The 24,861-nt window shown below is 33.4% G+C and overlaps 1 protein-coding gene across 3 annotated transcripts; it reads right to left on the bottom strand.

Moving 5' to 3' along the window:
* Positions 1-1,199: 1,199 nt before the first annotated feature.
* LOC145897085 (dynein axonemal assembly factor 8-like) lies at positions 1,200-23,210 on the bottom strand. 3 transcript variants are annotated; one of them, XM_082985256.1, is made up of 42 exons: positions 23,132-23,210; positions 22,908-22,979; positions 22,431-22,483; positions 22,146-22,252; positions 21,759-21,852; positions 19,557-19,637; positions 19,344-19,483; positions 19,215-19,287; positions 19,046-19,159; positions 18,932-18,979; positions 18,814-18,869; positions 18,411-18,493; positions 18,257-18,346; positions 16,732-17,126; positions 16,559-16,670; positions 16,194-16,303; positions 16,051-16,125; positions 15,766-15,899; positions 14,991-15,200; positions 14,817-14,916; positions 14,573-14,733; positions 14,232-14,405; positions 14,078-14,182; positions 13,471-13,615; positions 13,206-13,406; positions 12,962-13,156; positions 12,681-12,900; positions 12,464-12,612; positions 11,610-11,743; positions 7,464-7,593; positions 6,953-7,110; positions 6,116-6,223; positions 5,947-6,060; positions 5,680-5,866; positions 5,089-5,222; positions 4,915-5,019; positions 4,651-4,855; positions 3,763-3,894; positions 3,620-3,667; positions 2,095-2,336; positions 1,954-2,039; positions 1,200-1,843 (listed from the first exon to the last, which is right to left on the bottom strand). In XM_082985256.1, the coding sequence occupies exons 3-42, from the start codon at positions 22,432-22,434 to the stop codon at positions 1,654-1,656; spliced, it is 5,349 nt and encodes a 1,782-aa protein (XP_082841382.1). In that variant the 5' UTR covers positions 22,435-22,483; positions 22,908-22,979; positions 23,132-23,210; the 3' UTR covers positions 1,200-1,653. The 3 variants fall into 3 exon arrangements, with proteins under 3 accessions (XP_082841382.1, XP_082841381.1, XP_082841383.1); XM_082985255.1 differs by having other exon boundaries at positions 1,201-1,843; positions 15,766-15,927; positions 16,055-16,125; XM_082985257.1 differs by lacking the exons at positions 1,200-1,843; positions 1,954-2,039; positions 2,095-2,336; positions 3,620-3,667; positions 3,763-3,894 and adding an exon at positions 3,988-4,174 and having other exon boundaries at positions 15,766-15,927; positions 16,055-16,125.
* Positions 23,211-24,861: the final 1,651 nt, after the last annotated feature.

Genomic DNA, 24,861 nt, shown 5'->3' with positions numbered 1-24,861 from the left:
GCATTTATTATGTAAGGCCACACATCTTTGGGTAAAGGAGAGAGTAATTTAGAGTAATAAAAGAGTCACATAGAGTCATTCAGAGTTATTAAGTCATACCTTTATGCATTCGAGTCTAGTTTTTCTAGCAGTCTATAATACAACTCGGGGTTTCAAACAGACATAGACTTAAGCACACGTGATTTGTAACATTTTTTTTGTAATACTCGTGCCACTGTTATTTATGCATTAAACTGACAGATTGACTTTGGGTTAGAGAGTAGCCTTTTTATCAGGAGTCAGATATACGGCAGTATTAATATTTTGTGTAGACGTTTTAAATAACGCCCTACATTTCCATTCCATGTTTTTGTATTCTATGCTGTAACACGCTTTTTAACTTTTTAATTCCATTTGCACACGGCCTTCAAAAAATTCTCAGGAAAAACAATGTGTTATTTCAAAAAAGGAAATGATTTATTTATTATTTTTTACCCATTCGCATCATTATGTTACTTATTTTAACATATTGAAAATTTGTTTTAAAATTCTACCCACGTTTCAAGTAATTCGAAATTGTTTGCGCGTTTCCTACCTCTTCGGATGCAAAAAGTCGCATTTCATCTCCTGGAAATCATGCGTGACGGAGTTTCTCCAAGAGAATAAAAGAAACAAAGAAAAGAGGAGCCGTTGCGCTACCATAAGAGTCGAAGCTTAGCTCTCGTCGCCGCATTTTAACGTTACATGTTGTGATATGTTTCGTTATCGTTTTTATTTTAATTAAAAGGTCGCAAAGGTAGTCCTTGGTAAATGTTTTTTGATAGTCTTAGCAGTCGGAGTGCTTTCTTATTGCAAACGTGGCGTCCCTGCATATCCACATAGCACAAGGAGCCTGCTGCCTTTTTCTCGCCTTGTCCCTTATGTCCTAACTTCATTGGCCTACTTATATCGTCATGCGTTTGCCCTTTCTGACCATTCGATTGGATTTTGACTCTGGTAAAGTTTTGCCGACTTCAGGAATTATTCTGCACGTCCGGTTAATGAAGGTGGCATATCTGTATTTCCTTCAAAATAACTTTTGCCGATGGAAGAAGCCAACCAAGTATTTTGTCCTCTGTCACAATATAACGATTTTGAGCCAGTTTTCGGGGGGGGGTTGGGCTTTATCTGAAATATAGTGCTGAACAAGAAAAGCAATGAGGCTCTTTTCTTATGGCTACTGTACCACAGACTGAATTAGGTTTCCTATTTTTGCAATTGTTTAAAAGAGGTAAAAGCACATGCAAATAGAGCAACTTTTGCACATGTATATGCAGATTTTTTCGTTTTGTTCAAAAACAACAACTTTTCTTAATCAAAACACAAAAAAAACATTTAAATATGTCAAGAACAGAAATATCACCGCACAGCATATAAAATAAATTAAATCAATAGATTGTTCACAACATATATAACAAATATAATTTTGATAACAAATAAGCAATTACATTGTAAAATAAACAACATACGACCATGGTGCTCAAATATCATATTATTTGTGTATGTTGCAAGAAGCATTGCTTTCTGCAATTACAACAGTAATTTGAAATTTCAAACAAAATGTCTGACCGTTTGAATAAAAAGCAAGGTACTCTTGCTTGAGCCCCGTTATTTGAACTGACGAAGACAACAAAATTAAAAATTTTGTTTGGTAACCCCATTGCAATCTTTCCATTCCAGTGCCCGTTTGTGGGTGATTTTAACAATTGATCGTTTATTTTCCGTGTGGCTAAAAAGGTGCTTAATACATAAATAAGTTTGCTTCAGATTGCGAGTCCTCAGAATGTTTGGTGAAAAATCGAGAAGGTTGTTTCGTCGTAGGCAACTGTGGCAAAATATGTTTTTGTTTCAAAATGGTGATGCATTTCATAAATTTTAAGCAAAATTAAGGATAAAGATACAAATTAAAGATAAAAGCTTTTTAAATTCACATACCTTCCCAAAATTGAATCAAACAAAATCAATCCACTTTCACGCTGCAGTAGCATTATGATACTGGGTCCAGACATTAAAATATTCACCTGGAGATAAACTTTTTTTTAATTTCGGAATGCCCCAAAACCATTTTTTACATACTGTAAATTGTAAATGGGTATTACTGAAGTTTCTGTCTCCTATCAGCTCATAAACTTTGGAAGCTTGATCTTCATTAAAATTAGTCATGTGCCATGCACATATGTCAAACCCTTGTGTCAGCAATTGCTCAAGTATCTCAATGTATGGAGGACAAATTCTCTTCTCTTGTGAAACAGTGATAACTGGTGTTGTCAATACTAAGCAAACAGGTTGAATTTCCATTCCAGTTGCACCCAACAAATCTTCGAGACATGTATATATTGCATGAATAGATTATTGGCAATATACCATTAGCTTGCAATACTGCAATACTCTACATCGATTTTTACCAAATTTTGGTGCAGGTAAATTCAAGTTATTTTGATTTGCTTAAGCTTCTTTTTAGTGTACAAAAACATACAAAGTTAAGTAGGTACAGTCCTGCATGTGCACACAAACAACAACCAACAACAACAAGAGCATGTAAGCATAGAAGTGACCCATTTGAAAATTGCTCTTCAAAATCTATATTCGGTTCTGACAGAGCAGACTTGTTTAGAACTTTACCATAAACAACATTGCATAATTCAGGGCTTTCAGGATCTAATAAATACATCATGTAGATGCAAAAAGGTAGTGATGTACATCCATATATTCACAAAAATGTTACATATTTGTTAGATTTTGAAATGTTACTATTAACACTTTGAGTGCCAAGTTATGTACATATGTTTGTTAAATTCTTGCAAGCCAAGGTGACAGGCTTGTATAAATTCCCGGGGGTCCTGAAAATCTATGGTGCCACACAAATTTATGATGTCACATTAAGAATATTTGAAGTGGGTCCAAATGTTTTTTGGCAACAAAAATGCCATTTGCTTGATAACAATAACATATGTTTGGTAACATTTGCTAATTTAACATGATTCTAGAAAACATAATTGGGCCAGATATGTGTCCGTTAGATACCACAAATTGTTATGTCATTTTTGTTTAAGCATCACAGATAAACATATGAAGCTGTGAAGTTTAAAATAAAAGCTGCTCTGAGACTGTGCTTAATTTTGTGTTCTGAATTTTGTAGATAATTAGTATGTCTTTACATGCCAATTTCTGTATCAATGAACCAAAATAGGTTAAATTCACAGCATTTTAATAGATTATTTTAATAAAATTTTAATTTTAATAAAAAGATCTGTCAAAAATGATCAAACCATGGCCACATCCTGGCACTCAAACAATGTACACCAAAAAAAGTATGAAGAAGTCATTTCGAAAAAAAAACACATAAGCTTTGAGACACTATTTGAAAATCTTAGCATTTCTTTGGCTTAGGTTTCAAAGACTTTTAAAGAGCATCCTGGCAACACCTATTCTATTATTCATTCATTGGCTTATTTTGCCCAAGGTATTTCAGTAATGAAAAGAGATGGAGAATGTGAGAGTATGAGCTGGGAGACGCTGGAGTAACCTTCAGGTTTTCGGTGCCAAGCGTCACCCTATGTTCGTATGAGTTTTTATTACTAATTTAATTTAGAGAGCTTACCAACTCTAGGATCATCTGACACTTTTACTTCCCTTCCTTTAACTTTGTCTGAACAAAATTTGTCAGTTAAATTTAAAAAAAAAAAATTCTTAGAAATTGAGTAAAAGTAACAATTTAATTTAAAATTGTAAAAGAAAAAATACCTTCTTTCATCACACTGTATTCCTTCAATGATGGTACTTGTTCCATTTTTAACTCAAATGTTGGTTTACAACATAAACCTTCAGGAAAAAACAGCTTTTGTTCCTCACATGCAGCAATATATCCCTCAGAAACTGTAATAGCGTTTTTATTAAATCAGCACTAACGTTACTAGATTCAATAGTTAACCACTCATAATAAATTATAATTTCCAGTCTTACATAAAGTCCAAGTGGCTAATGTTTAGGCGTATCCAAGGAGGGGGGGGGGGGGTGAGGTGTCTGGACCCCAAATTTTGAGAAAATTTTTTACCAAACATGTTGCATTGTTACGAAACAAGTGTCATTTTTCGTTAGTGTAAGAAAGAAATTTCTTCTTTTAGTGGTCACATTGTTGCAAAGGCAAGCCATTTTCCTGTGCGTAAAGTCAATTAGTTTAGTTGTTGAAAAAGTAGCAACCATACACACCTTGAAAAAAACTATTATCGCTCGCAAATACCCAAAAAGGCCACCGCATGCAAAATAGTTTTTATTTGTATGTTTTCTTGATTATGTTAGCCAACGTATTGGTCCATTTTTGGAAACAAATATATTCAATACTTTCTTTCAAAGTAGGAAAATAAAACTGCGACGCGAGTACTACCGCAAAAACTCACATCAAGTGTTCCATAGCGTTACGCAATTGCACAAGCCACCGTTTATGTGACAATTAACGCAAACACGGGCATTCATATTTTGCAATGCTTGACCAAAATTAACTTTAATTTAAAGCGAAAAATTGGGGAATTCAAAAAAAATTTAGACCCCAAACTTAAAAAATGCTGGATACGCCTATGGTCAGTATGAGTGGCAACACAATTTAAAAACATGTCTTACACCTGTCATACTAACCATGTATTGCATTGGAAAACTCGTCAATTCCAAATTCTGCTCTCCAATTTGCACTACCACCAATATTTTGCTTGTGAGCTTCTCTTGGATCTGTAGGACCGGCAACATCTAGTAATCTTCGAACAGCATTTACTCTTTGCACACAAATAACTAAAGATGCAGCAGAAGTCATGTGACTAATAAAAACACTTCTTTCTCCCAACATCTATAAATAATGTTTGCAATCATAACAACTTCAATTTGTACTCAGTTCTTAAGTTGAACCTTGTCATATTTTGTAGGCATAATCTGTGAAGCTTGGTCTTCTGACAAAACTGACATATGTGCAGCAACTATGCAAAACTTTTCTTGGTAAAGACGTCTCAAAATCTGTGTTTTTTTCAATGGTTGCATTTAAGAAAACAAATATTTATCATTACTTTTTGACAGCAAACATACCCTAACAACATGACGCGGAAATGCATCTGGTTTAATAATTAAAATTGAAGTAATAGTATGAGGCTGACAAAACATAGAATCCAAAATACATTCCTCCATAGGTGATGCTGGGTTTTGCAATATTCTTGGTTTGCCTATAAAATCACATTGCATGAACTTAAGATATACATCATTATAGTTTTGATTTGTAAACCTGCGCTAATGCATGTATTACATAAATATTTTTTATTTCACAAACTTTTTCTTGATATAAGCATGAGTATCAGAAGTGTGAGAATCTACAAATATTTACATAATGTGTTGGCACAGGGTTACAAAACAAAACTACAATACTGTATAAAAAAAATTTGATACATAGATCGATTTAAAAGTCTGGTTAGACCATATTTGTTACTGAATAAAAAAAATGTGTTAAAGATCTTCAATAATGATTTAAAGCTTTTTACTAATATTACTTTATTTTGACAGGCAAAAAATAATTTTTGTAAATTAGCTCTGGAAGATGTAATAAAACGATGCAAATCACAAAGGGTTTGAAATATGAGCATATGGATATTAACAATATTAATTGTGTGTATGAAAAGTTTTTACGTCTTTTTTTTTTCTTGGCTGGTTTGTTGCATGATAGTCTCTTGTCATTAACTGAATCTTCTACATCACTTTTTGATAAATATTCATTTAAATAATGGGCAATTCTCATAGGTGGAGGAAGATACTTCAGCAAAGGCCTGCATCTGTTGTCAGCAAACAGTTCATTTTCGGTAAAAAACATTTTCATCTGCAGAAACAAATATTTTAGTTAACAGTATAGTAGACTAACAAACAATTGCACAAAAAATACCAAACATACATCTGTACCTGTCTAAAAGCAACTTCTGGGGTGGATGACATGATTCTATCCATATTTTGTAAGTAGACAGAGTTTTTATGTATTTCATAATGAAAGGGTATTTTTAAAACCGTTCGCATTATCTGGCATAAAAACAGTTTGACAAAATGATTTTAGTAAAAGTCAGACAAAACTTACATTAAAAGCATTAACCCGCCGTAAAACACATAAGAGAACAGGTCCATTTTTAATGATTGGTAGGCTGTTATACCACAAATCAGTTCCAACTTCAAATGGGGTTAATTCCTAAAGTAAAACGTATGATAACTAACAAAGTTGCTTTGAAATATACACACTTTAAATAATACAGATTTCATAGCAAACAAGGTTTCTACTAAAACTAGTTTATGATACTTTTACCTTTTGACCCAAAAAACTAATACAAAAAGTTTGTCACTGAAAAAAAATTGAAAAGGTCAACATTTTAGAGGTGCGCATATATGTTGGCATGTGATGTCATTACATTTTAATATAATAATGTAAACTTGTATGCAGAATTCAAAATGTTGCCGATTCCTGATTTAGACCACAGCAAACAATCATTTGCATTAAAACACAGACAGAATATGTAGCCTAATTCTATCTAAGTGTTGTTACACACTTTTTTGAGTTCACAGCTGATAAATGGTTGTTGTGAAAATAGAAGTACATTCAACTACAAATGTTGACCAGGTGATAGTGTGTAAACTTTCTTTTGGTCTGGCTTCAGGGGTAGAGCTTTAGTATCAGTAAACATATTGGTTTGTGGAAACGGAAAACTGCCTGTATCAGTATTCTTTTAGGTGAAAAAAAACTTTAATGAACTGACAATACAAACAAATATATAACCACAGTTGCAGTCACCCTCAAACATTGCCATGCAATTCAAGATTTACTGTCTCACAGGGTAAATTGGCGCCTATGTGCTGTGTACAAAAATGGCCTACTATCAACAGTATTTCCAGCAAACAATGTAGGTAAATGACTTTGCAGTACCTTTGCATGCTGCAAAGAAACTGATCGAATGTACTTTATTCCAAGAAGCTCAAATCCACGAAACTCCGAACTTATTTCACTACATTCTGTATCTTCATGCAAGAAATTAAAATCCTTGTTTTCATCGCATTGCAGATAAAATTCACCATGAAGTAAAGCTAAAATTCAAGAGACACAAGCAAATAAAAGTGTTTTATTTTTTAGTTATCATTTCACTGTGAAATGAGTAGTATGTGCATTTTTTTTCGCTGCTACAAGGCTGTCTTACATACCTATGTACAGTTAAATTTACTACTTCGACAAAATGATAATTGCAATCTTTATGAGAGCATTTGCAGTTGTTAAACTAGTCAATTACATATGTAATCTTTAGTTGAATTATTTGACTAATACAGTATTTTAGGCACTTTTGTATTACATAATTAATACATAATCACCTACATAAGTATATGTGTGGTAAATGCATGTATTGACTATTGGCGACACTTGTTGTTACATTGTTGGTACTTACTCTGTAAAATACAACCACATTCATCAACCATTGAGCTTCCAAGTAATGCCAGAACAACAACTTGTTCCAACTCTGGATTAGAGTAAAAGCGTCGTGGTATGGAACCACTTATCAATTCAGTGTCGGAAAACTACGAACAAGCAAAAAGTATGAGCTTAAGATTAAAGTACAAGAGCTCATGTATGTATCATACTTTGTGGCAGTATCTATAGCAGACATGGGCAAATGTGGCCTGCTGGGTGTTTAAATCTGGTCTGGCAGGGATTGGTACAAATTATTGTCACTTAAAAAAACTGTTCAAACAGTAGTTAAATGTAATTCCATTGCAATTTTTTTTGTATCACAGTCGCAACTTTTAAACCAATGGTTTTCAACGTGTGGTAGCGATTGTAAAAACTGATGATGCCTATACAGAGTGATTTCATATCAAATCACCAAATTTGAATCACATTTCTGACCTGACCCTTTTTAAATTCAATGAAATTTACACAGCAGCTTTAGGATGACAAAACAACTAAAAGTTCCAAATTTTAGAAAAAATGACCAAGTACTTTTTAAGATATTGCACTGCGATATATATTTTGTTTTTTGCTTATATCTTAGCCATTTCTTGATGGATTTCTACAACGTTGGGCTCATTTTTAAGATAAAGGCAAGGCCTTACAGATCATACTTGTCACTTACAGATTTAGCTAACAAAATTTTGTTTACAATACAGTAAACAAAATTTTATCAGTAAACTTTGAGGGTTCATAACGTAAAAGCATCATCTTAAAAAAAATATATTTTCGGACAAAATGTTGACTGTATCATAATAATGCAATGACACCAAAAATTTTGATGGAAAAATGAAAGCTTAACAAATTAGAAGCAAACACATAAATGGTATTTTTTTATACATTGCCCGTACTTGCGTTTCTTATTATTCACATGCAATGAAAAAGTGCTGTGTAAATATGTTATTTTCACAAACAGAAGAATTTTTCCCACCTAACATATTTATATGAGCAGCATGGTAGAGTATATAAGATAAATATTTTACCTGGTAACAAAAGTTATGTAAGATAAACCACATTATACTTATAAAAATCTATTTTATCGACATATGCATTTATGTGTGTGTGTTACCATGATATAGCATTGTTTGTGAAGTTTTCTGACAATATGAGCAGTAATACCAGCTATGTTTGTGATGTTGAAAATTGGATTGTGGCCAGTTCAGCATAAGACTGAAATGTCCAATGTGAAAAGGAAGCACATAACTAGTTTCACAGCATGATATCTGGGAGTTAATTGCCCAGGTATAAAAAGGTCAGAAATTTACAGCACAGCATAAAGTAGCTGTTTTATTTACATTCAACAATTAATATGAAGGAAAGAATAAGACTTCGGGCCATTTTAATGCCAGTTAAGTTTGTCTATTAGGTTAAAGTGTATGTTTATGAGTTTAAAAAAAAAAGCTTTCTTCAGAAAAGATGATATAGGAATTCTAGTAAATGAGTGGTGTGAAGGTAGCTTTACTTCATTACATTATACTCCCAACTGCTGAAGAAGTGAAATTACTTCAGTATCGAATGCCAACTGACACTGTGATCACTTCTGTTTGTCCTGGACACAAAGCACAGTTTTTAAGAATGTATTTCCTTTGTAAAAGAAAATGTTGCAATCCATTCAAAACACACAAGACAGGCAACCTGCAGAATAGAGTATTCGCATTATCTCCTTACATTAGCAAAGACTCACAAAAACTAGGACTGATTCCAGGAAAGAAAATTTGTTCACAGTGCCGTAAGTTACTTTATCAGCAAGCCTCTTCATCCACTAGCAGCAGTGTCGAAACAGAAGAGTTTGAGTTGCCAAATGCAGTGATTGAAACACTAAACGAATCAATGGAAGTTCTGGGCGAGTCACCAATGGTCAAAAGAAAGTTGCAACAACAAAGATACCCACAAGAAATAGTAAAATTTTTTCATCTCGCTGGCCCATCCCCTTCATTTGCCTATCCATTAACTGAAGATTTTTTAATGATTACGAAAGCAACCATTTTAACAAGTGTCAATCCAAAAACTGCAACGGGAAAAGTATACACACTTACTCAGAAAGAACAACACCAAGCAACAGACCCTTCAACTGAAGTTAAGAAAAAATAAATCTGAACAGTCAATTTTTCATTATTTCCAGTTGTGTATTGCTTATTTTTAGTGCCACATATGCTATTGTATTACATGTGTGAACTGTATTTGTGCATACAGTGGATAAAATAAATGGGGATTAGTCATTGCATGGTATAGTGCATGAAAGTGACATGGTAAAGTATAGCAAACGTACAAATATTGCTATCTCCAAAAACCTGCTCCTAAATTTTACTGTATAATTTGTCCATTCAAATTTTTGGGTGTCATGCATTATTATGATATACGCAACACTTCCAAAGATTTTTTTTTAAATGATATATTTACATTATGAACCCCCAAACACTGAAGAAAAATGTTTTTTTAAGGGGTTGTAATAAAAAATTTCCAAATTATTTCTGTAATTTAAAGGTATAATCAATTAGGCCTTGTTGCAACCTTCAAAATGAGTCCAACATTGTAGAAATCCATCCAGAAATGGCTGAGATATTAGCAAAAAAAAATATATATATATCGCCATCTAGTGGCAATAGGGCTATGACCTCAAAGTATGGTATCTTGAAAAGTACATAATCAATTTCAACAAAATTTGAATCAAAGTGCGAGTGTTTGGGCTTTAGCAAGTGTACCAATTTTGGGCAAAATCAAAAGAGGTCATGCTTTATAGGTTGGGTGATTTGGCATGAAATCACACTACAGCAAAATATATTGTTTTTATAAAATCAACATCTACAGAGCTGTCTGCCATGACAGCTGCTCAAACTTTTGATACGAAAACTACCATTGTTGATTATTGTTAGACACAAAGAACTTTTTTACAGTAGGTGGTTTGCATGAACTTTTTTAACGACTTACTGAAAATGTAAAGGGACAATGCCTAAACGCTGTCTGCATAACCAAAAATTTAGAAAAATTCTAAAAGAAACATAAAGCCGGGTGTAATCTTGGTGACATTGAATGCAATTGTGTTTAAACTGCAGACAGATGCTCAACCAATAGTGCTGTCAGGCCCCGTGTCACAATAATCATAAGATAAGCAAAGTGTAATATTATGATAGCACTATTGGTTGAGCTTTGCTTGGCAATAGTGTTTCCACCTTGTTTTCTCCGTAAAGTTGCACCTAGTTTGGTGCCCAACGGATGACAGTGATTGTATAATCACCACAAAGTGGAAGTCTTTGCTTGGCTGTTTGGTCAGCAAAGTCATCTGAAAGTAACACCAGCTGCACTGATAAGACCTTTTAGGTCATTGCCATCTGTCTGCAGCTTACACAATTCATATTATTGGCTCCAGTTTGCTTATTGAAAGCAATTTTAACCTGGCAATATCTTGAAAAGTGAAGTTAGCAGTATTTTAATGGTCTGTTCTTCTGGGACATAAAAACAATAAAAGTGCCATAAAGCTATGTTGGGATAAGATTACATTTTTAAATTCACCTGGGAGCGAAAATAGCTGAAGAGGTAAACATATTGTAACTATTCGGTTAGTGCATTCAACAGATATGTCCATGTTAGAAATTATCTTGCTGTGCTATGATCAAAAAACCTCCAGGTGGTACACCATTAGATAAACGTTGAGAACCATTGTTTTAACCATTAATCATTGTACTTTGTTTAGTTCATAAACTGTAGAGTAAACACTGTTTGTCCACTTTATACTTGCATAGACCATTCAATCGCCTGTCAAATGTTTGATAAATTCTGGCCAATGTGCCAAAAAATTTGCCAACCCTTAATCTATAGACATATCTTGGGGGTCAATGAATATGAAATAAGTTATGGAGCTGCTAAAATAACTTAAAAATAGGACATCTGGTTGAAAAAAGGACAACATCATTTTCTGAGTTGTTCACCTTCCAAACGAAACAAAATAATGTGCTGTTTAATCATACAATTATATACCTTCCCCACAAAACATTAGTATTAAATATATATTAGATTTTGGTCAACATTGGTCAACTATGTCAAGTCAAACTTGGGTTTGTATGACCAAACACTTGTACGTTACACATACCTTGCACATGGGTCCTAAAGCATGGTTTACTGCATCATTATAGGAACATACATGAAAACACTGGCTTGTAATTAAATGCAAATGTCCCTGTTCTGTACTTGATACTAGACGATAAATAAGTTCAGTCTGAATACCTGTAATGCAGGTTTGTTAATATATATCAAATTTTAACAGAACAAAATGATCTAATGAGACATTATTGTTGATATTGAAATGACACTGGAGTTTAAAATATTACATATAAGTGTATTATTTCAACCACTAGTACAGTATGACATACATAAGGTCAATGGCACACAATCTTTTGTTATTGCCAGCCACATTAAAATCTTTATTTCACTAACAGTCGCCATAGAGTCCAAACTGATAATTTTGCATTTACTTGTGCCGCGAAGTGTAACAAATATTTTTTTGGATGTGACCAACACAGTATATTTTGCTTGCAGCAGCAGTATTTATTTAACAGTTCACATAGGTTCCTCTTAAATTAAACATCAAACCATACACTTTATGCAAGTTTGATGTTTTTACACCTCCAGAGTAGAACAATAAAAATATGCTAAAAACAGAAACATTGTCCAGAGCACTCAGGCCTTCTTTTTAGGTATGTACACATAGCGAACCAAGCAGACTGATTGCCTAAAGTGGTAGGTCCGGCAAGTCCTAGTAATTCTGTCTAAAGATTTCCTACATTATTATATTATATGTTGTCAATACAGTAAAAGTACAAATGGGGTATGTGATTTTTATCAAATGAAAATTTATGATGTCAATAAATATTTCGATTTAGTCTGGATTTGGCCGAGTAACTACTATAATAGATTGCAGTCCTATGCACTATTACAGGAACTTACTAGCTATAATTGCAGCTTGATGAGCTTGTGCATTTTCTCTACTCAGCACCAAAACTGTTACTGGTCGCTGCCACCAGTTGTCAATTTCATAGTACTCCCCACTCATTGAATCTTCCACAGAGCATTGTGGATTGAAGTACATTGCATAACTAAAATATCCCAAAGCAAACAAAAATCTAAACAATGTAAAACAGTAAAACACCACAGGGAAACAAACCGTGTAGATACACAAAGTCCTGCAGTCTTTCTATCATTTAAATGCATTCTTTTTATTCCTTGTATAGAAAAACCCTGGTCTACAGCAATTGCAATAACATCTCCAATAAATTGTGGAGGAAATCTTGATGATACAACCAAACATATACTTGTCGGCTTCCAAGTGATTAAATAGGGGTTAGTTGAAAGCTTAGCCAACATGGCACATTTGCTGCTTAAATCTAGCAAAACAAAACAGTCACGATAAAACAGCTATGGACTGTAACTTCACCATTGCATTACTGGATCCAGTGGTGCTTCTACTTTTGCCTTTAACTTTTGAGTTACTTTTCTTTTTAAAAATAGAATCTTTATTTGTATTCAACTCAATGCAGGTTGACCAAATTTCATCGTTTTGAGACAGTCTACCTCCGAACCACACAACAAGTTGCTGCATTACTCTATCAATTCCTCGTGGACAGTTGAACACGTGCAACTCTAAAATGCCTTTGTTTATTGAATACCAAGTAGAAATTAAAAATTGTACCTGTTGGCACCTCCCTGTCGCCCCTTCTTTTTGACAATTGTTCTCCGTATACAGCATTCAAAGAACCATGGTCTGTCATTTTAGCTAAAAGTGGGTCCCTTGGACCAATTATATTTTGCACTTTTTTTATAGCGGACTTGCCACGTATGGCAACAGCTGCACATGGAACTACTTTATTTAAGTTTTCACCACTTTGGTGCACTGCATATAAAGAAAAGTTCATGGATTATTTTCCACAAAAAAAATAAACCTCACATCAACCTACATATATTTTTCTGCACAAATTTTTTCGATACAAATGTAAGTCTAAGGCCAACAATATCCAAACATGAAAGCTGAAGTCGAACAACAAAATCTATCAAACACAGTGGATAGGAAAAAGACTCTTTTTGCAGTAAACAAACAGTGGCCTGAAAATGCAAATATATGGCTGGAGCCCCTTCTATTTTTTGCAATGCATGAATGCAACTATTGCACAACCAAGTTAACCTGTATTGTCAATACCTTTTGATTATAACTAATTTTGTATTCTTGTTTAAAAGTTACACAGTACAAATATAATGTGTGTTATGTCACAAATCACGATTGAAATAAGCCAGTTTGCAAAAAATTATTATACCTCTAACAACACTCTAGATGTGTTGTTAGAGGTAAACAAAATATAAGTCAATGTTGTAACAATTTTTTTTTTTATGCATTGATAAGAAATGTTATGTTTAATCATAAGCACACTATTTCAATTTACTTCTGATCCTTACAAAAATCTGTGACATTGCGATTTTTCTTCAAATTATTTATTGCTTTTCTTATCATTTTCTAATCAATAGTTTTATAAAAACTTATGATCCTTACAATAATTAAAAAAAACATACTTCAAGCTGACTGTTTTCTGTTGAAATATTTGTTAAGAAACATTCATCTGGAGTGGGAAATTTCCAAAAAAAACCAGGCAATTTGTGTAAAGCTTTTTGAAGCACCTAACAGACAAAAATGTTAAAAACTGCTAGCTAAAACACTTGGAAGTACCTTTGCATCATTGGATATGGAGATATATGTTGACAGAGGCTTGGTTGAACATGCCAAAGAAATTTCATTAAGTGTGTATATTGGAGATTCTGGTCTTGAGTACCAAGGACAAACATCTTGCACTCGATTTGATTGTAAAAAGTGCCAAACTACTTGGAAAAATGCATTTTCTTTCTGTGTAAGAATATCAACACTATTATTACTATGCTTATGATGGTGTATTGTGTTATGACAGTATAGTGTCATGTTGCAATACTAAAAATACTAATATCTTGTGATAAATGCATTAAACAAGCTATAATTGAACATTTGTCTTGTTAAAATCACTTTCAACAATGCACCTTTGGTTTTTTTCTTCTTCCGCTTGTATCTGGTTTATAAAAGAAGTTGGGTATAACAACAGCATTTGTTACAATAGTTTGAGTTTCTTCCTGCCAAACTTGATGTAAGGATATAACATTAAATGGAACTTCAATAATACTTGGTATAAGGTCATCACGCTCTGCAAAAATATGATGTATGTCTAACCACTGCATTTGCAACACTCTAATAAATATGCATGGTGGAAAGGGAAACATTTACTACCATTTGGTAATTCACTGTCTGACTCCCGGTCAGTGTCACAATCGACAGTAAAGACATCTTCCCTTGGAGGATCATGTGGCTTTTCAAGTTTATCAGGAACCTGCGACAACACTTATGTTTTGCTAGAATACCAACAAGATCTTGAATAATCGATTTACAAATTTGTACCCATACCAAGGCCAATAGCCATGAAAGTAAGAGTGAATAAGTTAATGACAAGCTATTTGGATGATCAACTGCATTGAAACGATGACCAGAGGTAGTTTTGTTAAACATAATACATCCAGGTGACACCATGTGAAAGCTCAATAGAACCATTTTGTGGACAGAGGTTTCATTCACTGAGTTAGGAATGGAATCCAAATGATTAGTAAAGGTTGCTTCCTAAAGGTAAAAAGACAAGAACTAATAAACTGTTGCTCAATCAATTGAATATTTCACCGGGTCAAATCCATTAAAATGTTTTGACTTTGTGTATGCAATTTGTGTAAAATGCTAAACTTCCTGGTCAGGGAATAGAACCCCTCTTGTGAACTAAATGCAAAACTTTTAACACACAGAAAAATTAGCAAGCAACAAGGACAGAGCTCACAAAAAATTACAGTACTTGAATCAAAAATCGTTGGTTTGAACAAGGTTTTAAATCATAATTCAAGGCAATAAATTGGTACATTTGTGAATTATATGCCAATTGTTAAGCAGATTATGCTGTTTCATGAATTACAGTCTCACATACACACTCTTTTATACTTCATTTTTGTTACTAGTGTTTTATAGTTCATGACTTTAAATTTTTTGCATGCTCAATACACAGGTAATTTGCATGCATACACAAGCAATGGACTTAATCATTTCGTGTTTAAACATTTCTTCACCCATTTGATATACATTCCAATGCTTTTCATAACAAAGAATTTTTTGCGTTCAAATAAAATATTAATTCGCTTACCCGATCATATAGGCAAGGAAACATATTTCTTTCTTGGTCATCTTTAGTAGATGTATGGATAGTTTTAAGAAAAGTACTAAACTTTGCCCGATTCTCAAATGAAACACATGGAGTTAGAGTAGTACGTTTACATCCTAATAATGATTGACCATTACATGGTTGCTAAAAAGTCAAAAGTTGATTTTGTGGGGTAAATATATTTCCAAAGTCAAAAGTTGTTACAGTTTAAAAAAACTTTCCTATCAAATTTTGAAAACTTACAACAAATCTTTAACCCATGCACACCTACTTGTTTTCTTTGTTTTTGCACAATGTTTTGCCTAATTCCAGTTGATAAAACCTGTTTTAGGACTGAAGTCTCTGCTCCAAACAAATAGAAATCCATGTGCAAATTCTATTTACAAATTTAAGGAGCAGCAGATACCAACCTTTTTTGTTTTTGTCATCCAGGTTATCAGCAACTGTAACTCTAATTGAATTCCTTGGGGGAATTTCTGAAACTTCATTAGTGGATTTTCCCTTGTTTTTCCCAATAAATCTGAAAAACGGCAGTAAGGACCAACTAGGTGACAACGGAGTTCAAAATTTTTGTCTTCTTGTTCAACTTTTGTAGCTATTTTTAATTTCATTAGTGTGGTGATTTATAATGATAGCATTAAAACGTCTACCACAGTTTGCCTTTACATCAAATTTGATGAAAAAATATAAGTCTGGAAATAAGCATGGTGCAGGCAACCTGTTTATTAGTTGAATATTTTACCTTAGGCTTGTCAATACAAAATAACAAATTTACCTTGTTGTAAAAGATTCATTTGTTTGTACCGAAGTTGTAGCAGCCTGATTGTGAACACTTTCACTTTTCATTAACTTCTTGTTTCGAAATATATTGGTAGTGTCTGAAGAATCTGTTGTTTTTAATGTGTGTTTTACCTGTTTCTATATTGTTTCAAACATATTTTATTCTACCTGTTTGAGGTTCCTCAGCAAACAAGATTGTGGTTTTACCTTCTGTTGTCAATCTGTCACAACTTAAAAAGCTAGTTTTCTTCAATCTTTGACTGGCATATATTCCATATAAGTCTAAACCATCGCTAACTTCATCTTTTAAACTGTCTTTTTCCAATTCAACTTGATCATTTATTGAACCATTTTGTACATAGAAAGACTTTAGGTCTTTTACTTTTTTCATGGTAAAATTTACCAATTTTCTTTTTGTTTCTACACTTTCAACTTCACACAAACCACCATCAAAATTTCTCAGGAATCTTGGAGCATTTTCTGTCCAGTGCTCTTTATTTTTTTCAGATGATGCACAGGGTGATGGACCCTCATTTAATGGGTCATGAATCTTCTTCTTAAACCTGTAGTGCAAGACTTTTTTCATGAGTTATGAAACAAAACTCAAAATGAATATCCTGCATTTTTTTACTGTGAGGGAGGATATAACCCAAACGAGGTTTTGTTTAAAAGTCACTTGGCTTACTTTCAAAATCAACTTGGACATTCTCAATTAATGCAAATTATTAACTAAATTATTGGTATCTTTTCAATTTATGAATGTTTTCATCAAATAGCTTATTTTTCTAAATCACAATAACAGCTTGTGTTTTCAACCCAGGTTTTCCCGAATCCGAAACCCATTTTTTAAGCCAATTCTTAGAACGTGAAACTCGGGTTTAAAACCTGAAACCCTTTTGAACATGATAATTTTACAATCTATAATACTGACAATGACGGATAAGTTTACATATTTTTGGTAGCTGTGACAGAATCATCAATTGTGTTTTATAGTTGATGCTGACAAGATAACGAAAAGTCCTAAGTGTCTAGCACTATGATAGTCAGGTATGAAATAAGATAATTAAATAAAAACAATAGAAAATAAACATGATTGTGACGTGGTTGTGCAAACATTGGGAAGGATCGTTGTGTTGATGTTTTTCCAAATTGCTAGTTAGTTGTGGGATTGCATCTGCCAACTGGGCCATATTTTTGCAATGTTTGTATGTAGTGTGTTGTAGCCATGTTTATTTATTGTCTATAGTTTATCCTAGATAATAAACTGTAAAAGTTATGCAAGTTGAGTACCATCTACCAATAAGTGAACAGTTGACCAGTTAAAATTTTGTTTTATTAAAAAAATCATAATTTTTTTTTCTCGCTAAGATTGATAGTTTGTTGGCACAAACCAATGGATCATGAAGCTAATGGTGAAACATACATTGAGTTTCAAGACATTAGCAATAAAAAGATCAGAAGTATGGTGTAATTTATTGTACAACAAGGTTCAATAAGCAAAATGAAAGTTGTGCTTACTGATTGATCATGTGGTTGGGATTTACTTTCAAAATGCGTCATTCTTGTTGTGTTATATTATACATAATAAAAGAAATTTCAAAAAGAAAAATTCAAACCCAGATTTTGGTTGTTTTCAATTTTAGCCCTGAATAAGAAACACAAATAACAACTACTCGCATATCAGACTTCTCACCTGTTTCTCATGTCTTTCCATTGTGCATAATCATCATCAGAATCATCACTTACCAAACCCTCTTCCTTGGTGATAGAGTTAGGAACTGACCTGGTAAAATAATAAAAAAAAAATCTTGGTGACTTGGTGACATACAGCTACATCAAGTTACCACCTGTGCTGGGAAGGTGAACTAGTGCATGACACCAAGGAGATTTTAGTTTTAGGTTTTGGATGAGGTGTTCCATGTTGTATGATCTGTAAATCCAAAAACTCGTCATCAGAAAATCTTGTTTGAGCACTACACTTTCAACTAAGCATTTAATTTTACACACACTACACATAACTTACACAGACAGTAATTGTAATGCAAAATTTCAACACATAGTAGACCAGTAATTTATTGGCATAATTGTCTGTGTGTCCCTTTATTGCAGAGGAACAAGCCCAGGCCTTCCACTGATTTAGGTGTATAAAAAGGATGTTACATTTATCATAAAAACAATGTCTACATTTAACTGGTTGATTGTAAACAAATGCCTTTTGTAAATCAATATGAAACATTTCTTTGTGTTTACCTGAGATTTAGATCGAAGGTCCAAATATATGGTTGTTGGCTCAGAACAGGTAAGTTCTATAACATGCAATGCAATTTTTAAATAATGTCTCCTAAAACAATTTTGTGTAAAATTAAACCTGATCTGCATGTATTGTTTGTGACCCTGTCCAAAATTGTGGCTTGACCTGATGCAACCATGTTTTGTGTAAGTAACTGTATATTTAACAAAAAATACCATGTTTAACTACTACCTTTCATTAAACAGTTTTCTGTAGTTTTTCTTGACTCAATCAATTGTTGTGCACTTAAACTTTCCAACTGATTCATCAATACTTCTGGTTCAAGCATGGTGGTAAGTGTCATTTCTAATAATATATATCAAACATAAATTTATATGGAAAATGTATGCGTATTTTATACCTTCATCTTCACCTTCGTAATCACCCAAGGAAAAATTGCTCAATATGTCATCCAAGTTATAATTATTCAACAACTGAAAAAAACTGGTAAAAAAACCATAAACCCAATTACAATAAAATAAATACCAACCTGGAGAGAAAGTTCGGGTTTAATGCAAACGCTTTTGTGTAATTGCCAACCTTTATTATCCACATTTTTATTGACCTTAATACTAACTGAGTTAAATTGACTACTACCATCCGATTCTTGATAAATAGGCAGCTCATCATCTGCAACATTAAATGCAAATCAGGAACCGCATAATATGAAAAACAGTTCCCAATAAATTGATTTGTCAATAACCTGCACCTGTATGCGGACAATTTCTTACTGGTGCTTGACATTTAAGGCGTTGAAATAGGAGTTTTCGACTGTCGACGACTTCTACAAAATAGAGTGACCCATAGACCAAAGTTCAAAATGTTACATTAAACCATTTCTATGACTGATAAAAATTATTTTGTAAATTATTACTGATGAAATAAACGAACGAATATGAATGTTTTTGTAGGGTTGTAACACAGGTATTTCATTTCAATAACTGCTTGGATTTTTGATTCATGTGTTGATAATGGCAACATTAAAGCTTTCAAATTTAAGACAATGCCTTTATGAAACACCACACTAATTCCAACTTATGCGAGGACAGCATCACAATTCACCTTTGTCAAATAGCCCCATTTCATTTACATAAATACATTGAAATATTCATAATGCTTGTAATAATCAAACAATATTACAAAAAAGCTTAACATAGCAACAATACAATTAAGCTACAAACTGAAGACAATTCATGTTTCCAACTAAATACAATACAAAGTTGCAAGAAAACTAACATTAGAAAACTATTCAACAAACGCCACCAATATAATGTCCTATGTCTTTTATTGCTGTAGAAGATAACAAGTATAAGGGGTTTAGTTAATTTTCAAGTTAATAAATCTGTTTTACACATGCTGTCTGGTCATTCCATTACATTTTTGTGGCTTTTGCCATAGGCGTCAATTTTTTTTATTTCCAAGTTAGGCCAATTGGAATAATTGCTCGTTCTAAAGGTTCTGCGGCGTCTAAACATAAATGTATTTGTGTCAAAGCACCAAGCTTGTCTGAAAGTTTTGATGGTGTTTGGTATTTGGCTTGGACATGCAGGTTTCTGAATGAATCAAAACAATAATGAGATTTGGAAACGAATAATTTAGTACATGAACCCAATTTAAAAATCAACCAATGTTGTATTTAATGTTTAAATTAATGCCATTTGAAAAAATCATCTCAAACCAGAGTATGCAGCCTAACCTTGATTTTTCACAGGTCAGACAGGCCTTGGAAGATAGAATCAATGTCTATGTTTCTACTCTCACACCCAGCCTTCAATTTTCCCGAAACTTGGCACAAATGTACATATATATGTGGAGGCACGGAATCAGAAATTTTGTGTTCCAAATCCAAGTGAATTAAAAGCTATCTGGCCTTAAACATTGGCCACACAGTTGGGTCTTTAAATTAGCAATTAATGTGGAATGGTATTGAAGTATACATTAATTTTTATTAACCTAAAAATACAACATAATTCCATAAATTGGATATGGACATGATTGATAATTAATTAAGTGGCAAGTTACGGATGCTCTATTATTAAACCAAATATTGATGACATGTTACCAAAACAGGTGACACAGTGAAAGCTAAATTAAACCACAGAAATTAAATCGCAAACTAAAAAAGAAAAATCATAATATGTCCACATACCCAATCAAGAGTTCAATTCACAATAAATTTAATGAAAAACTAGGACCAGTTTAACAAACTTGGATCATGGATTTGCATTGTTTTGTACTGAAAATGCAAGCAAAACAAATATATGAATAATGTGAGGTAAAAGGTTGTCCGGTACTGTTACCTACAGTTAAGTAGCACCTTCAAGGCTACCAGTCAGTTCCTCTCTGTGTATATATAAATTGGAAGGCTGAGACAATTCAACAATGGAAAAAAGTGAGAACAGACTGATGGATTTTTAGCCTAAAGGCGAACTTTGCCTTGAAATTCAAGGACAATAAACTTAAAAGTGAGGTTCACAGATGAACTCTACGACCAACAATTCTCACTTGGTAAAGTAGCAAACATTATTATGAAGCCTTTTGGGTGACAACATGTCAAACTGTACAAGCATAGTTGCATTTGTCACATCATTTGTTCCAATATGTGCAAGCAAGAAATAGAAGACTTAATGTCTGAATACATTTTGGCAAGGAAATTATGGTGAGTGTGAAATGTCCTATTGTGTGCTGTGCAAGTATGCCATGTGACTTTGTTTATGTTTGTTTTTATTGCAAAATATACACAGTAAATGTCTGAAAAAAAGAAGTCATGAAATTAATGTTCATTGCTTGGAATACCAAGATCTTATTCTGTTGTTTGTATCTTGAAATTAAATGCCACAATTTTAAATAAAAAACGTAAGCAAAACAATATGATTAAGAAATTAAAGGGCACTAAACATCTTACCATTATTATTTACTGAACAATTAGACTGTGAATTAGTTTGAGGATGCTGAAAAATACATTGCTCTCCTTCACTGTCTTCATTGATGGATGCAATCTGCAATGAAAAAAATAAAATCTATATACTGACAATTGACAAATGAAAACATTTTAAAAGCTATAAGCAACCTGCTTCAAGCGCAATTTAATCTAACAGAACTGGAAATGATTTATCAATTATTCAGGTGACAATTGTTTGAAACTTATTGACAAGAATCTGATGTACATAGCAAAATTTAGCCACACTCAGTGTCTAATGTTTTTCATGGTTTGTCACATTAAGTTGAACTAAAATGTTGGTCATACAAAACTATTAAGCACTACACAAGTTTGAAAATATACACAATTAACCTCTGAATCTGATTCTACACTAGGCAGTTGATCTTCAACATTTGAAATAATTGTCCCCCAGTCTATGGAAGTGTCATTTCCCATGACAGTTAGGTTATCTTCAACATCTGTTTATATAAAACATTGTGTTATTGTATAGTCTGTTGCAAGTACATCATAATTATATGGATTTTTTTTAAAAATGTGGTTGTGATCAACACACCTTAATTAGGAAGGTCAGTATTTTGTTTTTTAGACAGAATCTTACCAAGTGGAAAGTTACAAAACACAACTTTGAGCACATACCCATGTATCGAATCCAGATGTTTAGTTGGAAAGAAGGAAGCTGTTCATGGCCACTGTTGTTTTAATATAAATTTTGTTGTTTTCTTGTAAAGCTAATGTAAATGAATCCAGCGTTTATTTTCAACAAAGCCTTACAGCGCAAAAAATGTTAAAAAAAATGTTTGGTAGATTGAACACATCAATCAGTATTTAAATATACTACTAGCTGTAACACATGGATGTACATCCATGCAGTACATTGAAATTATGTGGCCCAGTGGACATTTTACAATCATGAAAAGTTATCCCAGCAGAGAAATATTCATAACATTTTTGATATAACTCAAAATAAATATTAGGTCCAAAGGTAAGATGATACAATTAATTAACATAGCTGGAAGCAAAACACTCCCACAAACTATTATTTTATTTTATGTTTTTGTGCAGTTTATTTTTCCTTTTTCCAAACTATTATAGCAACACAACAATACAACTTACCCCACTAATGAGTTTAAAAACTTGTAGATGTGAGAAACAGATATATACACTTTATGTGCGCTGGCCGTTGGTCTAAACAAAGAACGAACACCAAAAGTCTCAATTAAAAAGTGTGGAGCACATGACACAGAATAACAACAAACAGCTCATGCACTCAATCATCCCCTCCAAAATAACAAAACTAAAAAAAAGCTTGTTTGATCATTTTATTGAGCTGTGCTTACCTTTTCCACAAGTTCTCTAATTTTCTGGTTTTAAATTCAATCTGCAACGAAAGCTTGCTTTGCTGCTCTTAGCGACTATGTTCAACAGACTGTGTCAAAACAGTTACGTCACGTGAAAACATTTTATTTGTCCTTTTTTAACTCATGCAACCAAGTGTCATCAGTCAAATTTTGTGATGTTTTGTTTAATTCGGTCGCCTTCCACGGTTTACATTTATGGGGCATTTTTTTGCCAAAAGCCCGGAAAACGAAGTTTTGGGGCTTCAGTAACTGTTGCTAAAGAACCTTCATTAAACCTTGGAGGAGAACGGTAAGCACGGCGAAGTAAAATACTCGATTTATATTTAGTTTTTCCACCAATATTCACAACACGAGGCGTGCTAGACCTGAATGGAGATGTCCATCTTATATGTTCCGTGTAAGTTGGCAAAGGACCCTCTCTACGCGAAGATGTCAAACCCAATCGCTTAAAGTGCATATGACACGGCCATGACAACTTTGCGTAAAACTAAAGGTACATCTACAACAAACATATATCCAAAGTTTTACGGCTCTACGTCCACTAAAAAATATAGAAAACTGCACGAAAAGTAACGGCGACCAAAAATCCTAATCCTTTTGCGCTGAGGAGAAAATTGCAGGAAAACTTAATATTTTTCGTTGTGTTTATTTTGTGTATTTAAATTCCGTACAAGCGCATCTGGCATTGTAGGCTACGACAGATGGGTTAATCTCGAACATATGTGCTAATCGGTTTTAGTTTTAATTTCTCATCGACGTTTTTTAATAATCCGTCCATATTCTCATTTTCGATAATATTATAAATAGGCCTACCGTCACACGGCCTTAAGCCAGAGAGAGAACGGGAGAGACCGAATGAGAGAACGAATTACGCGCATACTAGAAACATCGTTGGGTAAAAGTTTTATTGAGTGTTTACGTGTATTGAACCAAGGTATGTTTGTTTAGCGTTTTATGTTTTAATTAAAAAGTCGCAGAGGTAGTTTTTTTGGCAGATGATTTTAATAGTCTTAGGAGTCAAATAGACGGAGTGTTTCGTTCTGCAAACTTCGGTCCCTGCAAAATGACATCACACAAGCCACTCGCGTCTTTGCTCAGTGACATTACATGACGCCATTTTGGACGTGATGTCATAACTTTAACCTCCCCTTTGTGTTGACTTTAATTCATAGCGCCCTCTATAACAGAGGACGCTGTGGTTTAATTTGATGATTCCAACATTTCTAGTCACGAACTATATTGCGAAAAATACATATCGGGCAAAAAGTGGTATTATGACAGAATAACTGTGTTGTATAATCAGCTAATTTGGTCGTTTTTTCTCGGCAGTTTTTTTCAGCCTCAAAATTCAATTAGCCTACTTCTATCTTTTGCTGTGAGTGGACAAAAAGACAATGGTAAATTGACGGTTTGTCTCTGTCGTGTTTTCAAAAGTTCATGCATCACGTTAGCGATCATAAATGCTGTAACAACAAGAACACCCTGTCCCAGTAACTGTTTTATTACTACACAACTAAATAAGACATAATAGGTCGAACAGCGGCCATCTGTCTTAAAATTAAGCTTAAATTAACATAAAATCCATTTATTCCACTTGTTCACTTTCTGTCCCCTATTTAATGCAATATTGTGCTAAACCAGTTTTACAATGTTTTCCATCCCCACGCAAAAGGCTTGCTGCCAGCACTCGCGCACCTCCGAAGCGCCTT

Source organism: Ascidia mentula, chromosome 4 (assembly GCF_947561715.1).
Source record: "Ascidia mentula chromosome 4, kaAscMent1.1, whole genome shotgun sequence".
NCBI lineage: Eukaryota > Metazoa > Chordata > Ascidiacea > Phlebobranchia > Ascidiidae > Ascidia > Ascidia mentula.
Note: the sequence above shows the minus strand (reverse complement) of the source record. Positions and strands in the feature narration are given on the sequence as shown.